Genomic DNA, 22,144 nt, shown 5'->3' with positions numbered 1-22,144 from the left:
TATAGGTGTATAGCAGTAAAGGGTTTTGTGAGTAATGTTGATACTAGTCATCTCTGCAGAATTTGCTGTGTAGCATAGATATGTCAAATGTGTTAGATATTTTAGAAAGCTGCTTGTCTTTGTCAGTACTTAGTACAGTAGTTGCATTGAACTTGTACTGTGTATCATTTTTTATTGTATGCTGTCACATGTACAGTGCTTTCAGAAGTTATTCACACCCCTTCACTTTTTCCACGTTTGTGACCGACCAGCTCAAATCGGCCTTATGTAACAAAACTTGAAATTGTGTTTTTTTTTTATTGGATAGTAGAGTAGAGACTCAAAACTACAAAATAGTATATCATACACTGCATTTTTGAGGAACAATGGGAAAGTAATTCTGCTTTGAAAGTTTACAAACTTGTAAATTCCCTTTTGAGAAAATGGCCTTTGAATGTTTTGGTACCTAGTGGAAAGCTCTCCTTTGTCTACACCCATTCAGCATTGTTCACGCCCTCATAAACCAGCCCCACCCAGCTCTTTAAGGATTCACATGTGAGGTCATGTACGAAACAGTGAGTAGTGTGGGTCTCTACAGAAGGTGTAAACGGTACAGCCAAATGGTTACTGGCATAGTAGCAATATCAGAAATAGATACTGTCAATATGAAATAATATACAGTATGTACAAGAACAATATCAGTGATAGATGAGGTAGTTAGTTATATGCTTACAATCAGGGGTAAAGTGGCTGAGCAGCAGGATAACATGTTTTTATTGTTGCAGCAACGTATGGCGTGTGAGTTAGGAGAGTCATTTGAATAGAGGCACTGCAGATAGTGCTGATGACTAGTCCGTCCGAACCACACACGAACAAGGGAATCTATATTCGGAGAGCCTGTTTCTGTCCTGCCCTTGACTTTGGTGCAGGGCATGTGATGTCCTCTTCGTTGCAAAACTCCCTGATCTTCTCAAAAACATACGTTTGTCTAGCTGTGTTCAGTCCAGGTGGTGCTTGTACAGGCAGACCATCTATGGGAGGATGGATGTCAGCGTTGCACAGCAGCTTGGTTTGGCCTGTGATCAGGAAGTGAAGTTCCAGACTGTGGTGGAGCTTGTGCATGGTCAGCCAGGCACAATACCAGAGCACAAATTTGTTCTTGTTTTAGCCACTGCAGTTATCACAATTCAGGTCCACACGTGTTTCCCCAACTCCGTAGTTGGTCAAGAAACGGTGCATTTAGTTGAGGACTGCGCTGCTGACTTGACATTGATGACATGCCTTCATCAATAAAGTAGTTGACTTGTTGTGGTTTTCCATCACAGCAGACACCAAACAAGGCACACTTGAGAGGAGTTAGAAAGTAGATGGGGCCTGGCTGCATAGGGTCAGAAGGATAGTGCACCTGCAAACAACAAAATAATATTAAGATGTAAAGAAAATGTAACATGAAACGTAATATCATTTTTTTTATACGTCATTATCAGGTAAGTTTCACTTACCTACAAGTGTGCAGAGCAGCAGCACTGCATACAGAAACATCATCTTGTAAACTAGAGGAACACACAACTACACGTACCTCTGGAAAATACAGAAATAATGTGAGATCAATAAAAGTGGTGCCAATCATGTTGGAGGTCCATTAAATAGTAAAAACGTGTTTGTGCTTTACATACCAAGTGTTGTCATTGATTCCTTGTAAAAATGCCATACTGCTCCTTTTGTCACATGGGATGGCAGCAGCTTTCCACCAAAATGTGTGTGTCCTGGGTGGTGTCCTGGTAACACTATTGCATTATCCTCTGCGTAGTTGTTGATGAAGTTCACCACTCGCTGCAAGTCCTCATGCTTCAGGTGTAACCTGTGCTGTGGCCAGCTCTCTTTTTGGCGGAAGGCATTAGACCATTCTCCTTGTACTACTGGTGGAGGAGAGTCAGGCTTGTTCTACTGATGCTGAAAGACAAATTCCAGATACAAGTATGTTGTCATTATTATACAATGATAACCGTAATCACCGTCAGACACACCTGGCTAAATTGATGGGTCACGTAATCATCTGGTGAAGTGGAGTCTTTTGTTTAGACATGCTAGCTAAACAATGAACCAACATAATCCCAATCCATAGAGTACTAGCAATACAAACCGATTTTCATAGCTAGCTAAAGTTAACCAAAAAGGTTCAATGATAGCTAGTTAGCTAGCTAACATTAGGCTATAACTAGCCATGCGAAATGGCATTCTGAGATAATATTACTATACACAGATCATAAATGTACATTTAGCTAGCGAGCCAGCCATCTAATGTCAGCTAGCTAGCTAACAGTAAGTTTTAACTTGGGGTATTTTGTTTAGACATGTAGCTAGCTGGCTAAACAATGAACCAACATAATCCCAATCCATAGAGTACTAGCAATACAAACCAATTGTCATAGCTAACTAAAATTAACCAAATAAGGTTGGCAAAAAAAGAAACGTCCTCTCATTGTCAACTGCGTTTATTTTCAGCAAACTTAACTTGTAAATATTTGTATGATCATAACAACCGTCACGCCCTGACCATAGGGAGCCCTTGTTTCTCTATGGTGTAGTAGGTCAGGGCGTGACGAGGGGGTGTTCTAGTTTAAACTTTCTATGTTGGTGTTTTGGTTTGGTTCCCAATTAGAGGAAGCTGGTAATTGTTGACTCTAATTGGGGATCATATTTAAGTAGCTGTTTTTCCCACCTGTGTTTGTGGGATATTATTTTGTGTTTGTGCATGTGCACCACGTAGTCACGTTTCGTTGGTCCTTTATTTGTTTTTGTTCGAAGTTTCACTTGATAATAAAGATGTGGAACTCTACGTACGCTGAGCATTGGTCCGTCTCACGATCGTGACAATAACTGACAAAAACTTGAACAAAAGGTTGGTCAAAATCAAAAGTAACAGTCAGTATCAAGTGTGGCCACCAGCTGCATTAAGTAATGCATTGCATCTCCTCCTCATGGACTGCACCAGATTTGCCAGTTCTTGCTGTGAGATGTTACCCCACTCTTCCACCAAGGCACCTGCAAGTTCCTGGACATTTCTGTGGGGAATGGCCCTAGCTCTCACCCTCCGATCTAACAGGTCCCAGACGTGCTAAATGGGATTGAGATCCAGGCTCTTCGCTGGCCATGGCAGAACACTGACATTCCTGTCTTGCAGGAAATCACGCAAAGAACGAGCAGTATGGCTGGTGGCATTGTCATGCTGGAGGGTCCTGTCTGGTCCAGCGACGGTGGGTTTGTGCCCATAGGCGACGTTGTTGCCCAGTGATGTCTGGTGAGGACCTGCCTTACAACAGGCCTTACAAGACTTCAGTCCAGCCTCTCTCAGCCTATTGCGGACAGTCTGAGCACTGATGGAGGGATTGTGCAATCCTGGTGTAACTCAGGCAATTTTTGTTGCCATCCTGTACCTGTCCTGCAGGTATGATGTTCGGATGTACCGATCCTGTGCAGGTGTTGTTGCACGTGGTCTGCCACTGCGAGGATGATCAGCTGTCTGTCCTGTCCCCCTGTAGCGCTGTCTTAGGCATCTCACAATACGGACATTGCAATTGTTTGCCCTGGCCACATCTGCAGTCCTCATGCATTCCTTGCAGCGTGCCTTAGGCACGTTCACGCAGTGTGTTTTGGGGTTTTTCAGAGTCAGTAGAAAGGCCTCTTTAGTGTCCTAAGTTTTCATAACTGTGACCTTAATTGCCTACCGTCTGTAAGCTGTTAGTGTCTTAACGGGTGCATGTTCATTAATTAAACAATATGTATTTTCCCAGTCGCCGCTATTTTTTTTTCCTGAGTTCCCAGTTGTCTTGCGCTCACTGAAATCTGAGATTTCACAGTTACGAGTTTCCAGTTGTTTTGACCGCAGCAGAAGTCATGCTGGATTGATAGCATGGCCAATCTATTCAACCTCTTCTGGCCCATGGTTTTGCGTGTGAATGTTTATCCTTTTAAGCTTGGAAAAGAGACCCTTAAACCCAGAACACACCCTCTCCACCAAATAGCAGTGAGGGGAAGCAAAATAGTGATTGCTTTGCAACGCTTGCCTAGCTTGCTTGATACGATTTTGAAAGTAGGATGTTGACATGATCAGTCCAATCAAAGCTATGGTAGATATAACGTGATTTGAGGTCATTTTATCAGTGGGCAATGATTTTGAGCCTTCTTGGATGGGCACTTCTAATGTAAATCTATGGCAGCACCCAAGGGGCTTGAACTTTCTAGCTCTCCGTGTAGATTTTCTGGTGAGGTAGTGTCCCCATGAGTAACAGAACACTGAGCCAATCCCGGCGCAACTAGAGAAGATTACCAACCCCTATGCCCTGTATTTTCTGCTGGCTGCCCCTCCACCACAGAAAGCACTGAGATAGGCTGAAACACCTGCATGTTGGAGCTGTCTTACTCAAGAAAGCTTGCCCTGAATGACGGGTCGCCACTGACTATTCGACACCATCATGTAGATCCATGGTAGTCGCCATGTTAGTGTTTAGGTACCAAACTGCTTTAGTCGAGAGTATTCAGTGTGAATATGGCAATGCCAATATCCACAACACACACACACACACACACACACACTGGACATTAACACACTGGACACACACACTGAGCTCTCATTAGTACCTTTCCACAAGTGGCTAGCTCATTAGTCATACCTGTTTAGTGTGTTTCAAGCTGTATGGGTCACTTTGGTTTACACAGGTATTTACCTACAATAATAATAATTCTTTTTTTTCTCTTTTCTTTTTAAGACTTTTTAAAATGTATTTTATTTCACCTTTATTTAACCAGGTAGGCCAGTTGAGAACAAGTTCTAATTTACACCTGCGACCTGGCCAAGATTAAGCAAAGCAGTGCAACAAAAACAACAACACAGAGTTACACATAGACAAACGGTCTGGCTCGGACAGTGCTTGCTTGCTTACTTACTTACTACCTCAGACGGGCACCACAACAAATATGTGATTCAGTTTAATTGAAGAATTTGACACACCGTCTCCCAATACTATACTTAATGGTATATAACAAAGATATAACAAATGTACTGCATTCAATCTTGATTTAGAAACCCATTCATCTGACATATTTGTTTTTTCTTTATTTTCTTCCTTTTGTATTATTTTTATTGAGACATGCAGGTGCATGGAAACAGATTAGTGTTGGAGTGGGGATTTAAACCCCTGTCTCCGGTGGTGAGAGGAGTGCATTTGTGTGAAGCTGGGAGTTTTTCTGCTCCACTACAGGCTCTGCACATCAGAGACATTTAATGGCGCTGAAATGCATTTTGTATCGTATGTATGACGCGGTTACAAAAAAGACAGTAAACTAGATAGCACGTGTTACAGTACTATTCTTGACTAACACTATACTGTATACTTCAAACTGCACTATGCCAACCTCCACTGAAGTAGTTGTTTTATGATGCAGATGAAGACCGCCTCACCAGAAGAAAGAGTTTGGTTGACACCATTTCTCTTCAAGTGGATTTCCCTTCCGATAGCCTACCAGATAAGGTACGTCTGGACATATGTATGCTGTCCTGATACAGTGAAAATAATTTAACAAATAAAATAAAGGAAAAGGAGGCAAGCTCTGAGTGCGGCTCTCTTATGTTTTTGCATGTCTGAACATAAACAAATTAAACGTTCAACACTCCAACTACATTGAACACCCAAGCAGTGCTCCTACCTTCGCTTTCTATCACACTGAAATGTACATGTCATGTCTTTTGATTGTGATTTCTGAGATCGTTGTGGGGATAATGGGGGTATCCGGTTTCACTTGGTATCAGGAAAAGTTGGTTTCTCTAATATATGGGATAAAGCCATATATTGTTGGTATTCTAATGATTATAAAACCATATGCACCTGATATAGTGTAAGTACAAGGAAGATTTCTCAATGCCCAGGGTTCTGTTGAGTAAAGTACTCCACTTTCTTTCTTTGCAGTCTCTGCTGGCTGAGGAGATCACCTTCGAGACTCTGAAAAAGGCCATTGGTAAGGCATTGGAAACCCTGTAGTTATGAGCAGAACCCCTTCAACCGTATTAGTCTTTGTAAAGTCTATCATAGCACACAGCATTTTAGCAAGCATAGTTAATAATCGACCAGGCAGGCCAAAATGACAAAACAGGCTGAAATTTCAGGCGGTCTTTTCAAAATTAAGTTTTTGACTGCACTGGGCCTTTAAGCTCAGTTGCTCAAAATGGAACATAGTGGTTAATGTGTCAATGAAATCAAATAACATTTTGATTGTTCACATACACATGGTTAGCAGATGTTATTGCGAGTGTAGCGAAATGCTTGTGATTTTAGATTTCCGACATTGCAACAATATCTAACATGTAATCTAACAATTCCACAACAACTAACCCTTTCTTGATAAAGTGATGATTGTATAACACAAAACTGATGATTTCGGATTCATGTTTACATATCTTGCATTACTCATCTCATCTCATATGTATATACTGTATTTTATACCATCTATTGCATCTTGCCTTTGCCAAACTGTCCTTGCGCATTCATATATTTATATGTATATATACTTATATTCTTATTTGGGGCGGCAGGGTAGTCTAGTGGTTAGAGCGTTGGACTAGTAACCGGAAGGTTGCAAGTTCAAACCCCCGAGCTGACAAGGTACAAATCTGTTGTTCTGCCCCTGAACAGGCAGTTGTACCTTGTAACCCACTGTTCCTAGGCCGTCATTGAAAATAAGAATTTGTTCTTAACTGACTTGCCTAGTTAAATAAAGGTAAAATAAATAAAATTCCACACCTTTACTTAGATGTGTGTGTATTAGTTAGTTGTTGTGGAATTGTTAGATTACATGTTAGATATTGTTGCAATGTCGGAACTAAAATCACAAGCATTTCGCTACACTCGCAATAACATCTGCTAACCATGTATGTGTATGTGAACAATCAAAATGTTATTTGATTTCATTGACACATTAACTATGTTCCATTTTGAGCAACTGAGCTTAAAGGCCCAGTGCAGTCAAAAACTTCATTTTGAAAAGACCGCCTGAAATTTCAGCCTGTTTTGTAATTTGGCCTGCCTGGTGACATCACCAGATTTGTAGTATTTTTATTGAAAATAATCACACTTTAAAATCGTACTTTAATTATTGAATTATTAACCAGAAAATATTTGATATTGAAATAAAAACGTCTGCATTGGACCTTTTAATGCGTCAAACTACAAAGACGTTACCAGATCATTTTTTTGTAAATACCAGGTTAAAACCAGCTGAAATAGGAGACAAAATGGCATTTGTAAGCGACCCTCTTCTCTCCAGACACCACAGGGTTGGAGGAGCAGGAGAAGGAGAAGAGACGCCAGGTCATGGAGAAGTTCCAGAAGGCTCCATTTGAGGAGATTGCCGCCCACTGCGAGTCCAAGGTAAACCAAAGATTACGTTGACCACAGTGCTGCCACACACACACACACACACACACACACACACACACACACACACACTGCTTACTCTCTGTTTCACATATATACACCCACACCCACACACCCGTAGATCTTTACATTACTCCCTTTTTGTTTACAAGGCCGTACTTCATAAGCTTCCATCTTATCTAACTTTGTTGTTGAAGTATGGACACATGAGTTGCCTAACCCGTTCATTCTTGAGGTTCGTAAGGTCTCCACCGAGCTAGGTAAATCTGCTTTTAGTTTTAATGCACCGTATTGCTGGAAAAAAATTAAATACATTTGATCTTGATGTTCTGGTGCCGTTCGGGCAATTTTAAAGTTTTGATTGGGGACTTATTTGTGGAGGAATGTCATTACTCATTGTCTTGGTGATTTGTGATGTTTTATTTGTGCTTCCCATGACTGTATTTTGTATTTTAATGTATATATGTTTGGGTATAATGTAATGTATATTTATGTTGCACAGTGCATTCTGAAAGTTTTCAGTCCCCTAGACTTTTCCCACATTTTTTTACTTTACAGCCTTATTCTAAAATAGTTTTTTTTAAATTCCTCATCAATCTACACACAATACCCAATCATTACAAAGCGAAACAGGTTTTTAGACATTTTTGCTAATTTATTAAAAATAAAAAACAGAAATACCTTATTTAGCTAAGTATTCAGACCCTTTGCTATGAGATTTGAAAAATTGAGCTCAGGTGTTTCCTTTGATCATCCTTTAGATATTTCTATAACTTGATTGTAGAGCAGCTGTTGTACATTCAATTGATTGGACATGATTTGGAAAGGCACACGCCTGTCTATATAAGGTCCCACAGTTTACAGTGCATGTCAGAGCAAAAACTAAACAATGAGGTTGAAGGGATTGTCTGTAGAGCGCCGAGACAGCATTGTGTCGAGACACAGATCTGGGAAGGGTACCAAAATATTTCTGCAGCATTGAAGGTCCCCGAGAACACAGTAGCCTCCATCATTCTTAAATGGAAGAAACTTGGAACCGCCAAGACTCTTCCTAGACTTGACCGCCCAGCAAAACTGAGCAATTGGGGGTGAAGGTCCTTGGTCAGGGAGGTGACCAAGAACCCGATGGTCACTCTGACAGAGCTCTAAAGTTCCTCTGTGAAGATAGGAGAACCTTCCAGAAGGACAACCATCTCTGCAGCACTCCACCAATCAGGCCTTTATGGTTGAGTTTCTGTATGTCCTTTTATTTTATTTATTTTATTTTACTTTTATTTAACCAGGTAGGCAAGTTGAGAACAAGTTCTCATTTACAATTGCGACCTGGCCAAGATAAAGCAAAGCAGTTCGACAGATACAACGACACAGAGTTACACATGGAGTAAAACAAACATACAGTCAATAATACAGTATAAACAAGTCTATATACAATGTGAGCAAATGAGGTGAGAAGGGAGGTAAAGGCAAAAAAGGCCATGGTGGCAAGGTGAATACAATATAGCAAGTAAAACACTGGAATGGTAGTTTTGCAATGGAAGAATATGCAAAGTAGAAATAAAAATAATGGGGTGCAAAGGAGCAAAATAAATAAATAAATTAAATACAGTTGGGAAAGAGGTAGTTGTTTGGGCTAAATTATAGGTGGGCTATGTACAGGTGCAGTAATATGTGAGCTGCTCTGACAGTTGGTGCTTAAAGCTAGTGAGGGAGATAAGTGTTTCCAGTTTCAGAGATTTTTGTAGTTCGTTCCAGTCATTGGCAGCAGAGAACTGGAAAGAGAGGCGGCCAAAGAAAGAATTGGTTTTGGGGGTGACTAGAGAGATATACCTGCTGGAGCGTGTGCTACAGGTGGGAGATGCTATGGTGACCAGCGAGCTGAGATAAGGGGGGACTTTACCTAGCAGGGTCTTGTAGATGACATGGAGCCAGTGGGTTTGGCGACGAGTATGAAGCGAGGGCCAGCCAACGAGAGCGTACAGGTCACAATGGTGGGTAGTATATGGGGCTTTGGTGACAAAACGGATTGCACTGTGATAGACTGCATCCAATTTGTTGAGTAGGGTATTGGAGGCTATTTTGTAAATGACATCGCCAAAGTCGAGGATTGGTAGGATGGTCAGTTTTACAAGGGTATGTTTGGCAGCATGAGTGAAGGATGCTTTGTTGCGAAATAGGAAGCCAATTCTAGATTTAACTTTGGATTGGAGATGTTTGATATGGGTCTGGAAGGAGAGTTTACAGTCTAACCAGACACCTAAGTATTTGTAGTTGTCCACGTATTCTAAGTCAGAGCCGTCCAGAGTAGTGATGTTGGACAGGCGGGTAGGTGCAGGTAGGGATCGGTTGAAGAGCATGCATTTAGTTTTACTTGTATTTAAGAGCAATTGGAGGCCACGGAAGGAGAGTTGTATGGCATTGAAGCTTGCCTGGAGGGTTGTTAACACAATGTCCAAAGAAGGGCCGGAAGTATACAGAATGGTGTCGTCTGCGTAGAGGTGGATCAGAGACTCACCAGCAGCAAGACCATTGATGTATACAGAGAAGAGAGTCGGTCCAAGAATTGAACCCTGTGGCACCCCCATAGAGACTGCCAGAGGTCCGGACAACAGACCCTCCGATTTGACACACTGAACTCTATCAGAGAAGTAGTTGGTGAACCAGGCGAGGCAATCATTTGAGAAACCAAGGCTGTTGAGTCTGCCGATGAGGATGTGGTGATTGACAGAGTCGAAACCTTGGCCAGATCAATGAATACGGCTGCACAGTAATGTTTCTTATCGATGGCGGTTAAGATATCGTTTAGCACCTTGAGCGTGGCTGAGGTGCACCCATGACCAGCTCTGAAACCAGATTGCATAGCAGAGAAGGTATGGTGAGATTCGAAATGGTCGGTAATCTGTTTGTTGACTTGGCTTTCGAAGACCTTAGAAAGGCAGGGTAGGATAGATATAGGTCTGTCGCAGTTTGGGTCAAGAGTGTCCCCCACTTTGAAGAGGGGGATGACCGCAGCTGCTTTCCAATCTTTGGGAATCTCAGATGACACAAAAGAGAGGTTGAACAGGCTAGTAATAGGGGTGGCAACAATTTCGGCAGATAATTTTAGATAGAAAGGGTCCAGATTGTCTAGCCCGGCTGATTTGTAGGGGTCCAGATTTTGCAGCTCTTTCAGAACATCAGCTGAATGGATTTGGGAGAAGGAGAAATGGGGAAGGCTTGGGCGAGTTGCTGTTGGGGGTGCAGTGCTGTTGACAGGGGTAGGAGTAGCCAGGTGGAAAGCATGGCCAGCAGTAGAAAAATGCTTATTGACATTTTCAATTATGGTGGATTTATCAGTGGTGACAGTGTTTCCTATCTTCAGTGCAGTGGGCAGCTGGGAGGAGGTGTTCTTATTCTCCATGGACTTTACAGTGTCCCAGAACTTTTTTGAGTTAGTGTTGCAAGAAGCAAATTTCTGCTTGAAAAAGCTAGCCTTGGCTTTTCTAACTGCCTGTGTATAATGGTTTCTAGCTTCCCTGAACAGCTGCATATCACGGGGGCTGTTCGATGCTAATGCAGAACGCCATAGGATGTTTTTGTGTTGGTTAAGGGCAGTCAGGTCTGGGGAGAACCAAGGGCTATATCTGTTTCTGGTTCTAAATTTCTTGAATGGGGCATGTTTATTTAAGATGGTTAGGAAGGCATATTTTTAAAATATCCAGGCATCCTCTACTGACGGGATGAGGTCAATATCCTTCCAGGATACCCCGGCCAGGTCGATTAGAAAGGCCTGCTCGCTGAAGTGTTTCAGGGAGCGTTTTACAGTGATGAGAGGAGGTCGTTTGACCGCTGACCCGTTACGGATGCAGGCAATGAGGCAGTGATCGCTGAGATCTTGGTTGAAGACAGCAGAGGTGTATTTAGAGGGGAAGTTGGTTAGGATGATATCTATGAGGGTGCCCGTGTTTAAGGCTTTGGGGAGGTACCTGGTAGGTTCATTGATAATTTGTGTGAGATTGAGGGCATCAAGTTTAGATTGTAGGATGGCTGGGGTGTTAAGCATGTTCCAGTTTAGGTCGCCTAGCAGCACGAGCTCTGAAGATAGATGGGGGGCAATCAGTTCACATATGGTGTCCAGAGCACAGCTGGGGGCAGAGGGTGGTCTATAGCAGGCGGCAACGGTGAGAGACTTGTTTTTAGAGAGGTGGATTTTTAAAAGTAGAAGTTCAAATTGTTTGGGTACAGACCTGGATAGTAGGACAGAACTCTGCAGGCTATCTTTGCAGTAGATTGCAACACCGCCCCCTTTGGCAGTTCTATCTTGTCTGAAAATGTTGTAGTTTGGAATTAAAATGTCTGAATTTTTGGTGGTCTTCCTAAGCCAGGATTCAGACACAGCTAGAACATCCGGGTTGGCAGAGTGTGCTAAAGCAGTGAATAGAACAAACTTAGGGAGGAGGCTTCTAATGTTAACATGCATGAAACCAAGGCTATTACGGTTACAGAAGTCGTCAAAAGAGAGCACCTGGGGAATAGGAGTGGAGCTAGGCACTGCAGGGCCTGGATTCACCTCTACATCGCCAGAGGAACATAGGAGGAGTAGAATAAGGGTGCGGCTAAAAGCAATAAGAATTGGTCGTCTAGAACGTCTGGAACAGAGAGTAAAAGGAGGTTTCTGGGGGCGATAAAATAGCATCAAGGTATAATGTACAGACAAAGGTAAGGTAGGATGTGAATACAGTGGAGGTAAACCTAGGTATTGAGTGATGAAGAGAGAGATATTGTCTCTAGAAACATCATTGAAACCAGGAGATGTCATTGCATGTGTGGGTGGTGGAACTAATAGTTTGGATAGGTATAGTGAGCAGGACTAGAGGCTCTACAGTGAAATAAGCCAATAAACACTAACCAGAACAGCAATGGACAAGACATATTGACATTAAGGAGAGGCATGCTTAGTCGAGTGATCAAAAGGGTCCAGTGAGTGGAGAGGTTGGTTGAGGGTCACGGCGATTTAGACAGCTAGCCAGGCCATCGGTAGCAAGCTAGCATAGGATGGAGGTATGTTGTTAGCCACCTCTTGCGTTCGGTCAGTAGATTAGTGGGGTTCCGTGTGGTAGAGGGGATTAATCCAAATCACACAACAACAACAAAAATAAGAACAATAGATATAGTTATAGATATAGTTATAGAGGCCCGAGAAGAAAACATAATAATAATAAAAATAAATAAATTGTCCGATTTGTCTATTCAGATAGCAGCCGGTAAGACAGCTAATGGTTAGCGGGCCGCAGATGGGCGTTCAGGTAACGTCGCGATGGAGGAGCCAGCCGGATCTCCTTCAGGTAGATAACGTCGGCAGTCCAGTTGTGAAGGCCCGGTGGGGCTCCGCGTAGGCAGTAAAACGTGTCCGGATAGGTGACTGCAGCCCAGGAGTGAATGATGGAACTCAGGAGTGATTGACGGAGCTGGCTAGCACCGGAACAATCGATGTTTGCTCCGGAATCGACGAAAGCCGACTGTCACACGGATAGCAGCTAGCTAGCTGTGAGATCCGGGTATGAATGTCCAGAGAGCAGTTGAAATCCAGGGACATGGAGAGAAAACTTGGTCCGGTATGTTCCGCTCCGAGCCGCGCTGCGCCGTACAAAACTGGCGATAGATTTTCGATAGATTTTTGAGCTAAAGGATAGCTGATGACCACAAACCGTGGTTAGCTGAATACTAACGATTTGCCAGTAAAGAAGCTAACTAGCTTCTGATTAGCTTCTGGATTAGCTTCTGGGCTAGCTCCTGGCTAGCTTCTGGCTAGCTTCTTGGAGTTTCTGGCTAGCTTCTTGGAGGATTACAGATCTGAGGTAAATAATACTTTTTTATAAATATAAATTGGTGAGGCTGGTTGCAGGAGAGTGTTTAGAAGATGAGTTGATGGAAAATAAAAATAAAATGTATGTGAAAAAAGTTGTAAATATATATATATATATATACAGGACACGACAAGACGAGGACAAAAGACGTCTGAACTGCTATGCGATCTTGGAGTATCTCTCACTGGCTTTCATGTCATGTCCTTGAGTGGCCCAGCCAGATCTCGGACTTGAACCGGATCGAACATCTCTGTAGAGACCTGAAAATAGCTGTCCATCCAACCTGACAGAGCTTGAGAGGATTGTATATACAGGGCACTTTTCCCTGTTAAAATAAGGTTAAATGAAAAATTATAATAAGTGCAAACAGAGTTTTTTTTTGTTTATTTTTTTAGCTAATTTCCTGCGATTCTATCATGGAGCTGAGAGAATAATTAGCAGTTTTAATACATATTTCTGGAGATTCTATGCGTTTTGCCATGGTTAATGCTGTTATTTTAATCAACTATAATAACATTACTGCCCAATACCTCTAAATTAATTGCTTTTTGGATTTTAAATTCTCACTGACTGTCTAGCTTTTATTATTGGGACAATTAAGAATGTTTTTCTTCTTTTGGCTCTATAATCAAAAGGATAAAGTGTAGACTGTCAGCTTTAATTTGAGGGTATTTTCATCCATATCGGGTGAACTGTTTAGGAATTACAGCAATTTTGGTACATAGTCCCCACATTTTAGGGGAGCTAAAGTATTGGGACAAATTCACTTACAGTTGAAGTCGGAAGATTACATACACCTAAGCCAAACACATTTAAACTCCGTTTTTTACAATTCCTGACATTTAATCCTAGTAAACATTCCCTGTCTTAGGTCAGTTAGGATCACCACTTTATTTTAAGAATGTGAAATGTCAGAATAATAGCAGAGAGAGTGATTTATTTCAGCTTTTACTTCTTTCATCACATTCCCAATGGGTCAGAAGTTTACATACACTCAATTAGTATTTGGTAGCATTGCCTTTAAATTGTTTAACTTGGGTCAAACGTTTTGGGTAACCTTCCACAAGCTGGCGCATTCCTCCTGACAGAGCTGGTGTAACTGAGTCAGGTTTGTAGGCCTCCTTGCTCGCACATGCTTTTTCAGTTCTGCCCACACATTTTCTATAGGATCGAGGTCCGGGAGTTGTGATTGCCACTCCAGTACCTTGACTTTGTTGTCCTTTAACCATTTTGCCACAACTTTGGAAGTATGCTTGGGGACATTGTTCATTTGGAAGACCCATTTGCGACCAATCTTTAACAGACTGATGTCTTGAGATGCTTCAATATATCCATATAATTTTCTTTCCTCATGATGCCATCTGTTTTGTGAAGTGCAGCAGTCCCTCCTGCAGCAAAGCACCCCCACAACATGATGCTGCCACACCCGTGCTTCACGGTTGGGATGGTGTTCTTCGGCTTGCAAGCCTCCCCCTTTTTCCTCCAAACGTAACGATGGTCGTTATGGCCAAACAGTTCTATTTTTGTTTCATCAGACCAGAGGACATTTCTCCAAAAACTACGAACTTTGTCCCCATGTGCAGTTGCAAACCGTAGCCTGGCTTTTTTATTGGCAGTTTTGGAGCAGTGGCTTCTTCCTTGCTGAGCAGCCTTTCAGGTTATGTCGATATAGGACTTTACTGTGGATATAGATACTTTTGTACCTGTTTCTTCCAACATCTTCACAAAGTCCTTTGCTGTTGTTCTGGGATTGATTTGCACTTTTCACACCAAAGTACGTTCATCTCTAGGGTACAGAACGCGTCTCCTTCCTGAGCGGTATGACTGCTGCGTGGTCCCATGGTGTTTATACTTACGTACTCTTGTTAGTACAGATGAACGTGTTACATTCAGGCATTTGTAAATTGCTCCCATGGATGAACCAGACTTGTGGAGGTCTACAATTGTTTTTCTGAGGTCTTGGCTGATTTCTTTTGATTTTCCCATGATGTCAAGCAAAGAGGCACTGAGTTTGAAGGTAGGCCTTGAAATATATCCACAGGTACACCTCCAATTGACTCAAATTATGTCAATTAGCCTATCAGAAGCTTCTAAAGCCATGACATCATTTACTGGAATTTTCCAAGCTGTTTAAAGGCACAGTCAACTTAGTGTATGTAAACTTCTGACCCACTGGAATTGTGATACAGTGAATTATAAGTGAAATAATCTGTCTGTAAACAATTGTTGGAAAAATTACTTGTGTCATGCACAAAGTAGATGTCCTAACTGACTTGCCAAAACTATAGTTTGTTAGCCAAAATTTGTGGAGTGGTTGAAAAACGGGTTTTAATGACTCCAACCTAAGTGTATGTAAACTTCCGACTTCAACTGTATGTGTATTAAAGTTGTATAAAGTTAAGAATTTGTTCCCATATTCATTGCACGAAATGACTACATCAAGCCTGTTTACTCTACAAATTTGTTGGATGCATTTGCTTTTTGTTTTGGTTGTGTTTCAGATTATTTTGTGCCAATAGAAATGAGTGGTAGATAATGTATTGTGTCATTTTGGAGTCACTTTTGTTGTAAATAAGAATATAATATGTTTCTAAATACTTCTACATTAATATACCATGATTACGGATAATCCTGAATTAATCGTGAATAATGACGAGTGTGAAAGTTACAGACGCAAAAATATCATACATGCTAACCTCTCACCATTACAATAACGGGAGGTTAGCGTTTTTGGGGAGGTATGATACTGTATTTGTGCTGTATTTTGTGCGTCGAACTTTCTCTCTCATCATTATTCACAATTCATTCAGGATTATCCGTAACGATAGTACCAAAGAAAAGGAATATAAACTATACAATTTGCAGGAAACTCACTCTACATACTTAAATGAAGTTGATACGTAAAGCTTATTAAAGAACAGTGATACTATCAAGAGCAGTGTGCAGGTTTCTTATTTTTTTCTGTTTTAATATTCACAACAACAACAAATGTTTTGCATGAGGAGGAGTCGTCTCTCGTTGAATGACAACAGGCACTTAATTGAATAATCTCTACTGTTGACCAGTCGCCGATGAGGGGGCATAGACTTAGGCTACCGACTTTGGCTTTGAGAAACAATTTTGTGTGTGTTCGAACAGCTGACAAAAACCTAACAAAAACTTAAATGTCGTCATAATATATGCAGATGCCTTTAGGCAGCCCAAAAAACACGGCCCGCCCAAGGATTTATATGGCAGAAAAATCCATGAAACACGTACACAAGCGCGCGAGCACACACCACACACCACACACCACACACACACACACACACACACACACACACACACACACACACACACACACACACACACACACACACACAAACCTACAGTGTATAGTGACTTTGTGAGCTACACAGGTCCAGTTAAGTTTATCACAGACTGAAAGCGTAGCTAATTGAAACACTGAAATCACATCTGATCGAATTGTATAGAGACTCCTTTTTGATGAATATATGTTAAGAATATTGAACTCCATCTTCACTGTGGTCACTCTTTGTCAACAGGCCAATATGTTACATGACAGACTGGCACAAATCTTCGAGCTCACTATCCGGTAAGTGACCATTGAGGTCAAGAGAAGTCCCTTTAACGTCAGAGTAATCTTTTAAAAGGGAGACCTTGTATTGAATTATTAAAATAATTGTGTTGTCCAATCATTTCTGAGACTGTCCTGAAGGTTTACCTAACTGCTTTCTGTCCATCTGGTCTGTTCTTCTCAGACTATAGAAAATGTGGTGTTGAATTGTGTTTGTAAGAACTATAACCTTCCCTCCTTTCTGCTCCCTTTTTTTCTTATTCCTCCATTTTGTCTCTCTCCATTCGCTCTTTCTCTTTTCTCTTCCCTCCTAATTCTGTATCTCCCTTCCCTCTTTTTCCCTTTGCTATTCCATCCTGTATTTTCTCCCGTTTCTCTCTCCCTTCCCTCTCTCTCTTTTCTACCCCCTGGTTTTCTCTCACTCTTTCCCCAGGCCCCCTCCCAGCCCCTCTGGGGTGGTGTCTATCTCTGCAGGCCACGCTCAACACCAGTCTGTCCCTGTCTACGAGATGAAGTTCCCCGACCTGTGTGTCTACTAGATCAAAGACCAGCCACTAACGCCTTGTATCCTCAACCCTAACCCTAACCCTAACCCAACCACTAACCATACCCAGACCTGTGTGTCTACTGGAGCAAAGACAACCACATAGCCATTACCCTAACCACTAACACATTGTAGCCTCAACCCTAACCCATTTCCTAACCCCTTCAGATCTGCATGTCTCTTAAAGCAAAAACAGTGGCAGTTTAGAACCACTAAAACCCTATACCCTCAACCCTACCGCCTAAGTCTGCTCCTTAGCCCTATACAAGGTATGTCAGCTACAGCAGAGACTAACTGTGGTACTGTACCACTAAGCCCGAATACTGTGTTCCCTATTTCTTAACACTGCACATTGTTCCTGCCCCTCCTCAGACTAATGTGTCTATTACCAGATGAGATGGCTGTATGACTGTAGTTTCCAGTCACACGCACACAGTCTACGCACACGTGAACGTGCGCGCACACGCACATTCGTATTTATAGTCTAATCAATTAGCTGTGGTGTGTTGGCTTATACACTTGGAAAGTGGAGATGTCATAGAACATCGAAAAGTGAATATTACTGGAGGCACATTGTCGTTTCAAAGATACCATCGCGCTTGCTAGCGAAGAGATTTGTAGTGGCTAATTAACAGTAAATAAGTTAATTGTTTTGCCTCACAGTTAGCCAAGAGGCATACCTAACCAGCTAAAATTGTTTACAGCTAGTTAGCAATCGTTTCAAAACTATTTTGCTAGCAACATAGTGCTGCCGTGTTAATTATAACCGGTCTCACAAAATGTGTCTCCAGTTGTTTACCTTTTACCATTGTGCATATCCATGCAGTTCTGTGCATATTAGAGAAAAGTAATTTTAGCGGCCAGTCTGAAAAATTGCTTATTTTATTGGCTTTTTCAGACAGATAAGCCACAGTGCTGCAGAAAGCTAATACTTTTTTTTAATGTCCCAATTTAATGAAAACCAATTCATATATGTTAATCTGTGTGGACAAGGTGAATTTCAGGTAGAACATTGAGAGTCTTGGAAATGTGGAAATTCTATTCTGGAATAGACATCTTGGTGGATTGAGTCTTTATTGCAGGTCCATTATGGCAGTGTTTCAAAAATGTTGGGTATGAGACCAGGCTAGTAACCCCCCTGTTATGTTATGGTCTTGGATTTTGGTTCCTTCGATAGGAATCCAGTCACCACTGTTCAAAACCTACTGGAGTCATGCCCTTCAGGACCTGTACTGAGGAATGGTATTGTGGACCAGCTAACGCTAATAGAAAAGCAATCAGTTGATTACTAAAGGCACCATGTTATTTAGTTGATATATTGATAGTTTAGGATGATATGGCAGCCAAGTGCATTCACCTGTTTTGGTATTAATTGAAGTGTTCGGGCAGCTGTACACTCCCTTCTCCTCACCATCTTTTTCATAGCACTTTCACAATATGGTACAAAAACATGTAGTTATTTTTATTACACCCTCTTGACAAGATTCATGTGAAGGCTATTAAGTCGTCTTTATCTTCTCAATCCGCTCACCGACGCTGAGCACAATACAAATATTCTAACGCAATGGACTTTGGATAGTTGCATCTATTTTCTTGTAAGGCATTTTACATGAACATTTAGAGATTTTTCATTATTGATTATCACATTTCAAATCTCTGTCATTTCTCTTTCCAGTAATTTGATGAACCTGCATTTTGACATGACGTATTGGTTTGATATCACAATGCATCAAATAAATATAGATACAGTATATACAATGTTATGCTTATTGCTATAGGCCAGATGTTTGTGTGCAGTATAATTGGTATTGTTCACATGGGTTTCATAGCTTGCAGCTTCCTGTGGATATGTGTCATGATGATTTGTCTTGAGTTAGTATTGATTGTTATTTAGAGTATGTGGGAAAATATAATTGAGAGGGTTCACCAATATCGTTTTCCAACTTACCTGGCAGGACAAGATCTGTCATAACTCTGTTGGCCATCTAGAATACCAAAACGCTTTCATCTTTACCAAAGAATCCATTTGCCACGGCCCCCATCCGTCCCCTCCCTCTAATGTCTTAATAACGATGTCACTCAACATTTTGTTTCTGAGGGAACCAAATATCTGTCTGTGTGCTGTTTGGGGCTCGCCACTGGGCTGTTTAATAACCCAGGTTGTTATCTTACTATTGTTACATCCTGGCTTGGTGCGGGTGTCTCTCCTGTTTCTAGTGCTAGGTATGATGCAGACATGCTGTGTAAAACGCTGCATTAGTCAAGGAAAAAAGGTCCTCGATTTGCGGTTGTCGGATTATAACAGAATATTTTGGAAGGACCCATCTAAGCAAAGGACCATTCGGCGAAGGGGTGGGCATAGTTCAGTCCTACAGAGGTTAGTGTCAGGGATGGGACTACAGTCCTCCCAAACAAGACACTCTAATAATGATTATGAGGCCATTTGAAAAGAGGCTTCAGCGATATGGGTGATGTTGAGATGGTTAATAGCGTGGGCTCAAATTGAAGAATAGAGAGGCTAAAGTGAGGTTGTTATCAAAAGGTTCTCTGTGATGGCATCCTGTTGTACCTTCTGTAACAGGATACTGCAGAACGTTGCTGTGGGTGGTTTTGTATGTTCAAGGTGGTTTCATGTTAAGGGTTAAGTCTCGCTCAGCCAGGCTTTCAGTCTCAGGTAACCTGAGCCACTGAGAGACTTGAGTCCAGCTTGAGAGACTAGTGGATCAAAATTGGTTAGTATAGTGAGGAAAGACGGCGGGTGGTACGGTGTATGATTGTAAATGGGAATCACTAAGGTGATTAGTGGACACTAGCTTCATCCATTTTAATTGGCTGGTGGTGGAAATGACCTTTTGGATTATATAAAATATATATATATATATATATATTTCATGGTAGCTAACGTGGTACTTTATGACTCAGACCTAAGCCACTTGTGAAACAGATAAAATAACACATTTGGCACAGATGATTGGCCCTCAAACATAGATTTTTCCAATTGTTTTTCAATCGCGACCAGGTCGTTGAGATTGCTATTTCGGGAACCTCACCCAAGAGCAGCATAAGACAATAATGTTCATCCATATCCATTGTCGAATGGAAAATTTTTATTTTTGCCTGAGACCTTTTGCTCATTTTGACCTAATATGTAGAAATGCCCCTATTGATGCATATAATCTGAAGTCATATCAGAAATGTGTAATCTCATTCATGGCGAAGTGCAATATGTTCTCCTCTGTATGGTTATAGGATTGTTTTTCTTTTGCAACACGTGATGTCTTATCTTGAACTGTGGTGTCACTTCAGATAGCATATATTACTACGAGTTTATCGAGAGATTCTGGAATATCAAGTGTGTATGTATAACCTATGGGAGTTAAGACATGAGGAATGTAGACCATACAGCATCATTGACTGAGATCGAGTGCCAGTCTGTTTTTTGCTATCATTCCAAATTCCCTGTCACTCATTGGCTTGACAATGACTGCAATGGAGTAGACAAGAGCACAAACAGGTCTGGGACTAGGCTACCATTTGCTTTCTTTATGCTGAATTTGTCAATAGTCTAATATGGTATTTTTTTTTAAATCGATATTCATCATATGAGTGGCATGTTGCCTGATAGAAAATGGGTTGGGAGTTCTTCTGTTTATTGTTCAAAATCAGCACTCCTCTTAACTTGAAACGGTGCAATGGGAGACCACTGTTTTGGCTAAACCAGCCTTTTTGAAGTCTGATGTATTCTTGGTGTTTTGAGACGCCCCCATGTGTGCTGGTTTTCCTTCCAACATATCTACGAAATCTTTCCTGAAGGACAAAATCCTGACAAAAGTTGGGTTAATGCCAGATACAATTCAATATTCAATAAGCAGCTCGATTTAAGTCTTGTGTGGATAAGGAGATGAGTTTGCATGAAAACCAGCAACCACAGGGGGGTCTGAAGACCTGGTTTGACTAAAGGCTTCACTGTGGTGAAGAGGCTGCAGGGATATTGAGTCAATTTTCTCTAGTTATTACAATGACGAGATAGAGAATAGTGATTATAGACTGAAATGAACAGTATAACAATTAACAATCATTTGAGCGACTGGTCAGCAATGGCTACAATTAAGCATCATTCTTAAAGCCCCATGCTGTGTTTTTAATTTAACATCACTTTGTGTAATAAATAAGTGTTTTTTTGTTGTTGTTGTATATATATTGTTTATTTCTCTAAGACTCCTTGGGCCACTGAAATGCTCAGTCAGATTGTGTGGGCGTTAGGAAACAAAATGATTACAACCTATGTTGTGATAATTGCGTTGTTTGCTCTGTAACCCATTTGTTCATATGCCACATGATATACAATAAAGCCGACACAACAGATACATTCAACCACACATACGTTTGTTTAATCACAAAACCGGAGGCAAACATCTGTCTGGTGAAGTCCACAAAGCAAATAGTACATGTTAAAAACACTTACATGACCTACAGCATGGTCCAGCAAGTTAATGTTTCTCACAGTTTACTAAACAATTACTGATTTAGAACCACAGAGAGTTGCCGTGTGTGTGTGCGCGATCACAAGTTTTAAAAAACATGTTGACTAACCCTAGTTGTAGACTAGATGAACGCCAATTCCATCCTGCTCTTTCATGTTAGAAAAACAGTCTATGACTCTGTCATACAGTAGTGCACAATGTTAGTTTTTGTTGTCGTAGGCTACCTAGCTAAAGTGCTTGCTTGCCTAACTTCCTGGCATGGGCAACAATGATCCAGCTAAGTTAGC

General features: G+C 41.3%; 1 protein-coding gene across 3 annotated transcripts in view; it reads left to right on the top strand.

Annotated features, from left to right (window-relative positions):
* The window catches only part of efr3a (EFR3 homolog A (S. cerevisiae)), a 251,567-nt gene extending 229,829 nt beyond the window's left edge, over nt 1-21,738 (top strand). For all 3 annotated transcript variants that reach the window (XM_021612602.2, XM_021612601.2, XM_021612600.2), the window contains 5 exons: nt 5,425-5,510; nt 5,946-5,994; nt 7,300-7,403; nt 16,798-16,847; nt 17,263-21,738. In XM_021612602.2, coding sequence (XP_021468277.1) covers nt 5,425-5,510; nt 5,946-5,994; nt 7,300-7,403; nt 16,798-16,847; nt 17,263-17,368 — 395 coding nt within the window. In that variant the 3' untranslated portion in view covers nt 17,369-21,738. The remainder of the gene's footprint in view (nt 1-5,424; nt 5,511-5,945; nt 5,995-7,299; nt 7,404-16,797; nt 16,848-17,262) is intronic.
* The last annotated feature ends 406 nt before the right edge of the window (nt 21,739-22,144 follow it).

This window comes from Oncorhynchus mykiss, chromosome 8 (assembly GCF_013265735.2).
Source record: "Oncorhynchus mykiss isolate Arlee chromosome 8, USDA_OmykA_1.1, whole genome shotgun sequence".
NCBI classification, from domain to species: Eukaryota; Metazoa; Chordata; class Actinopteri; order Salmoniformes; family Salmonidae; genus Oncorhynchus; species Oncorhynchus mykiss.
This window is presented reverse-complemented; position numbering and strand designations above follow the sequence as displayed.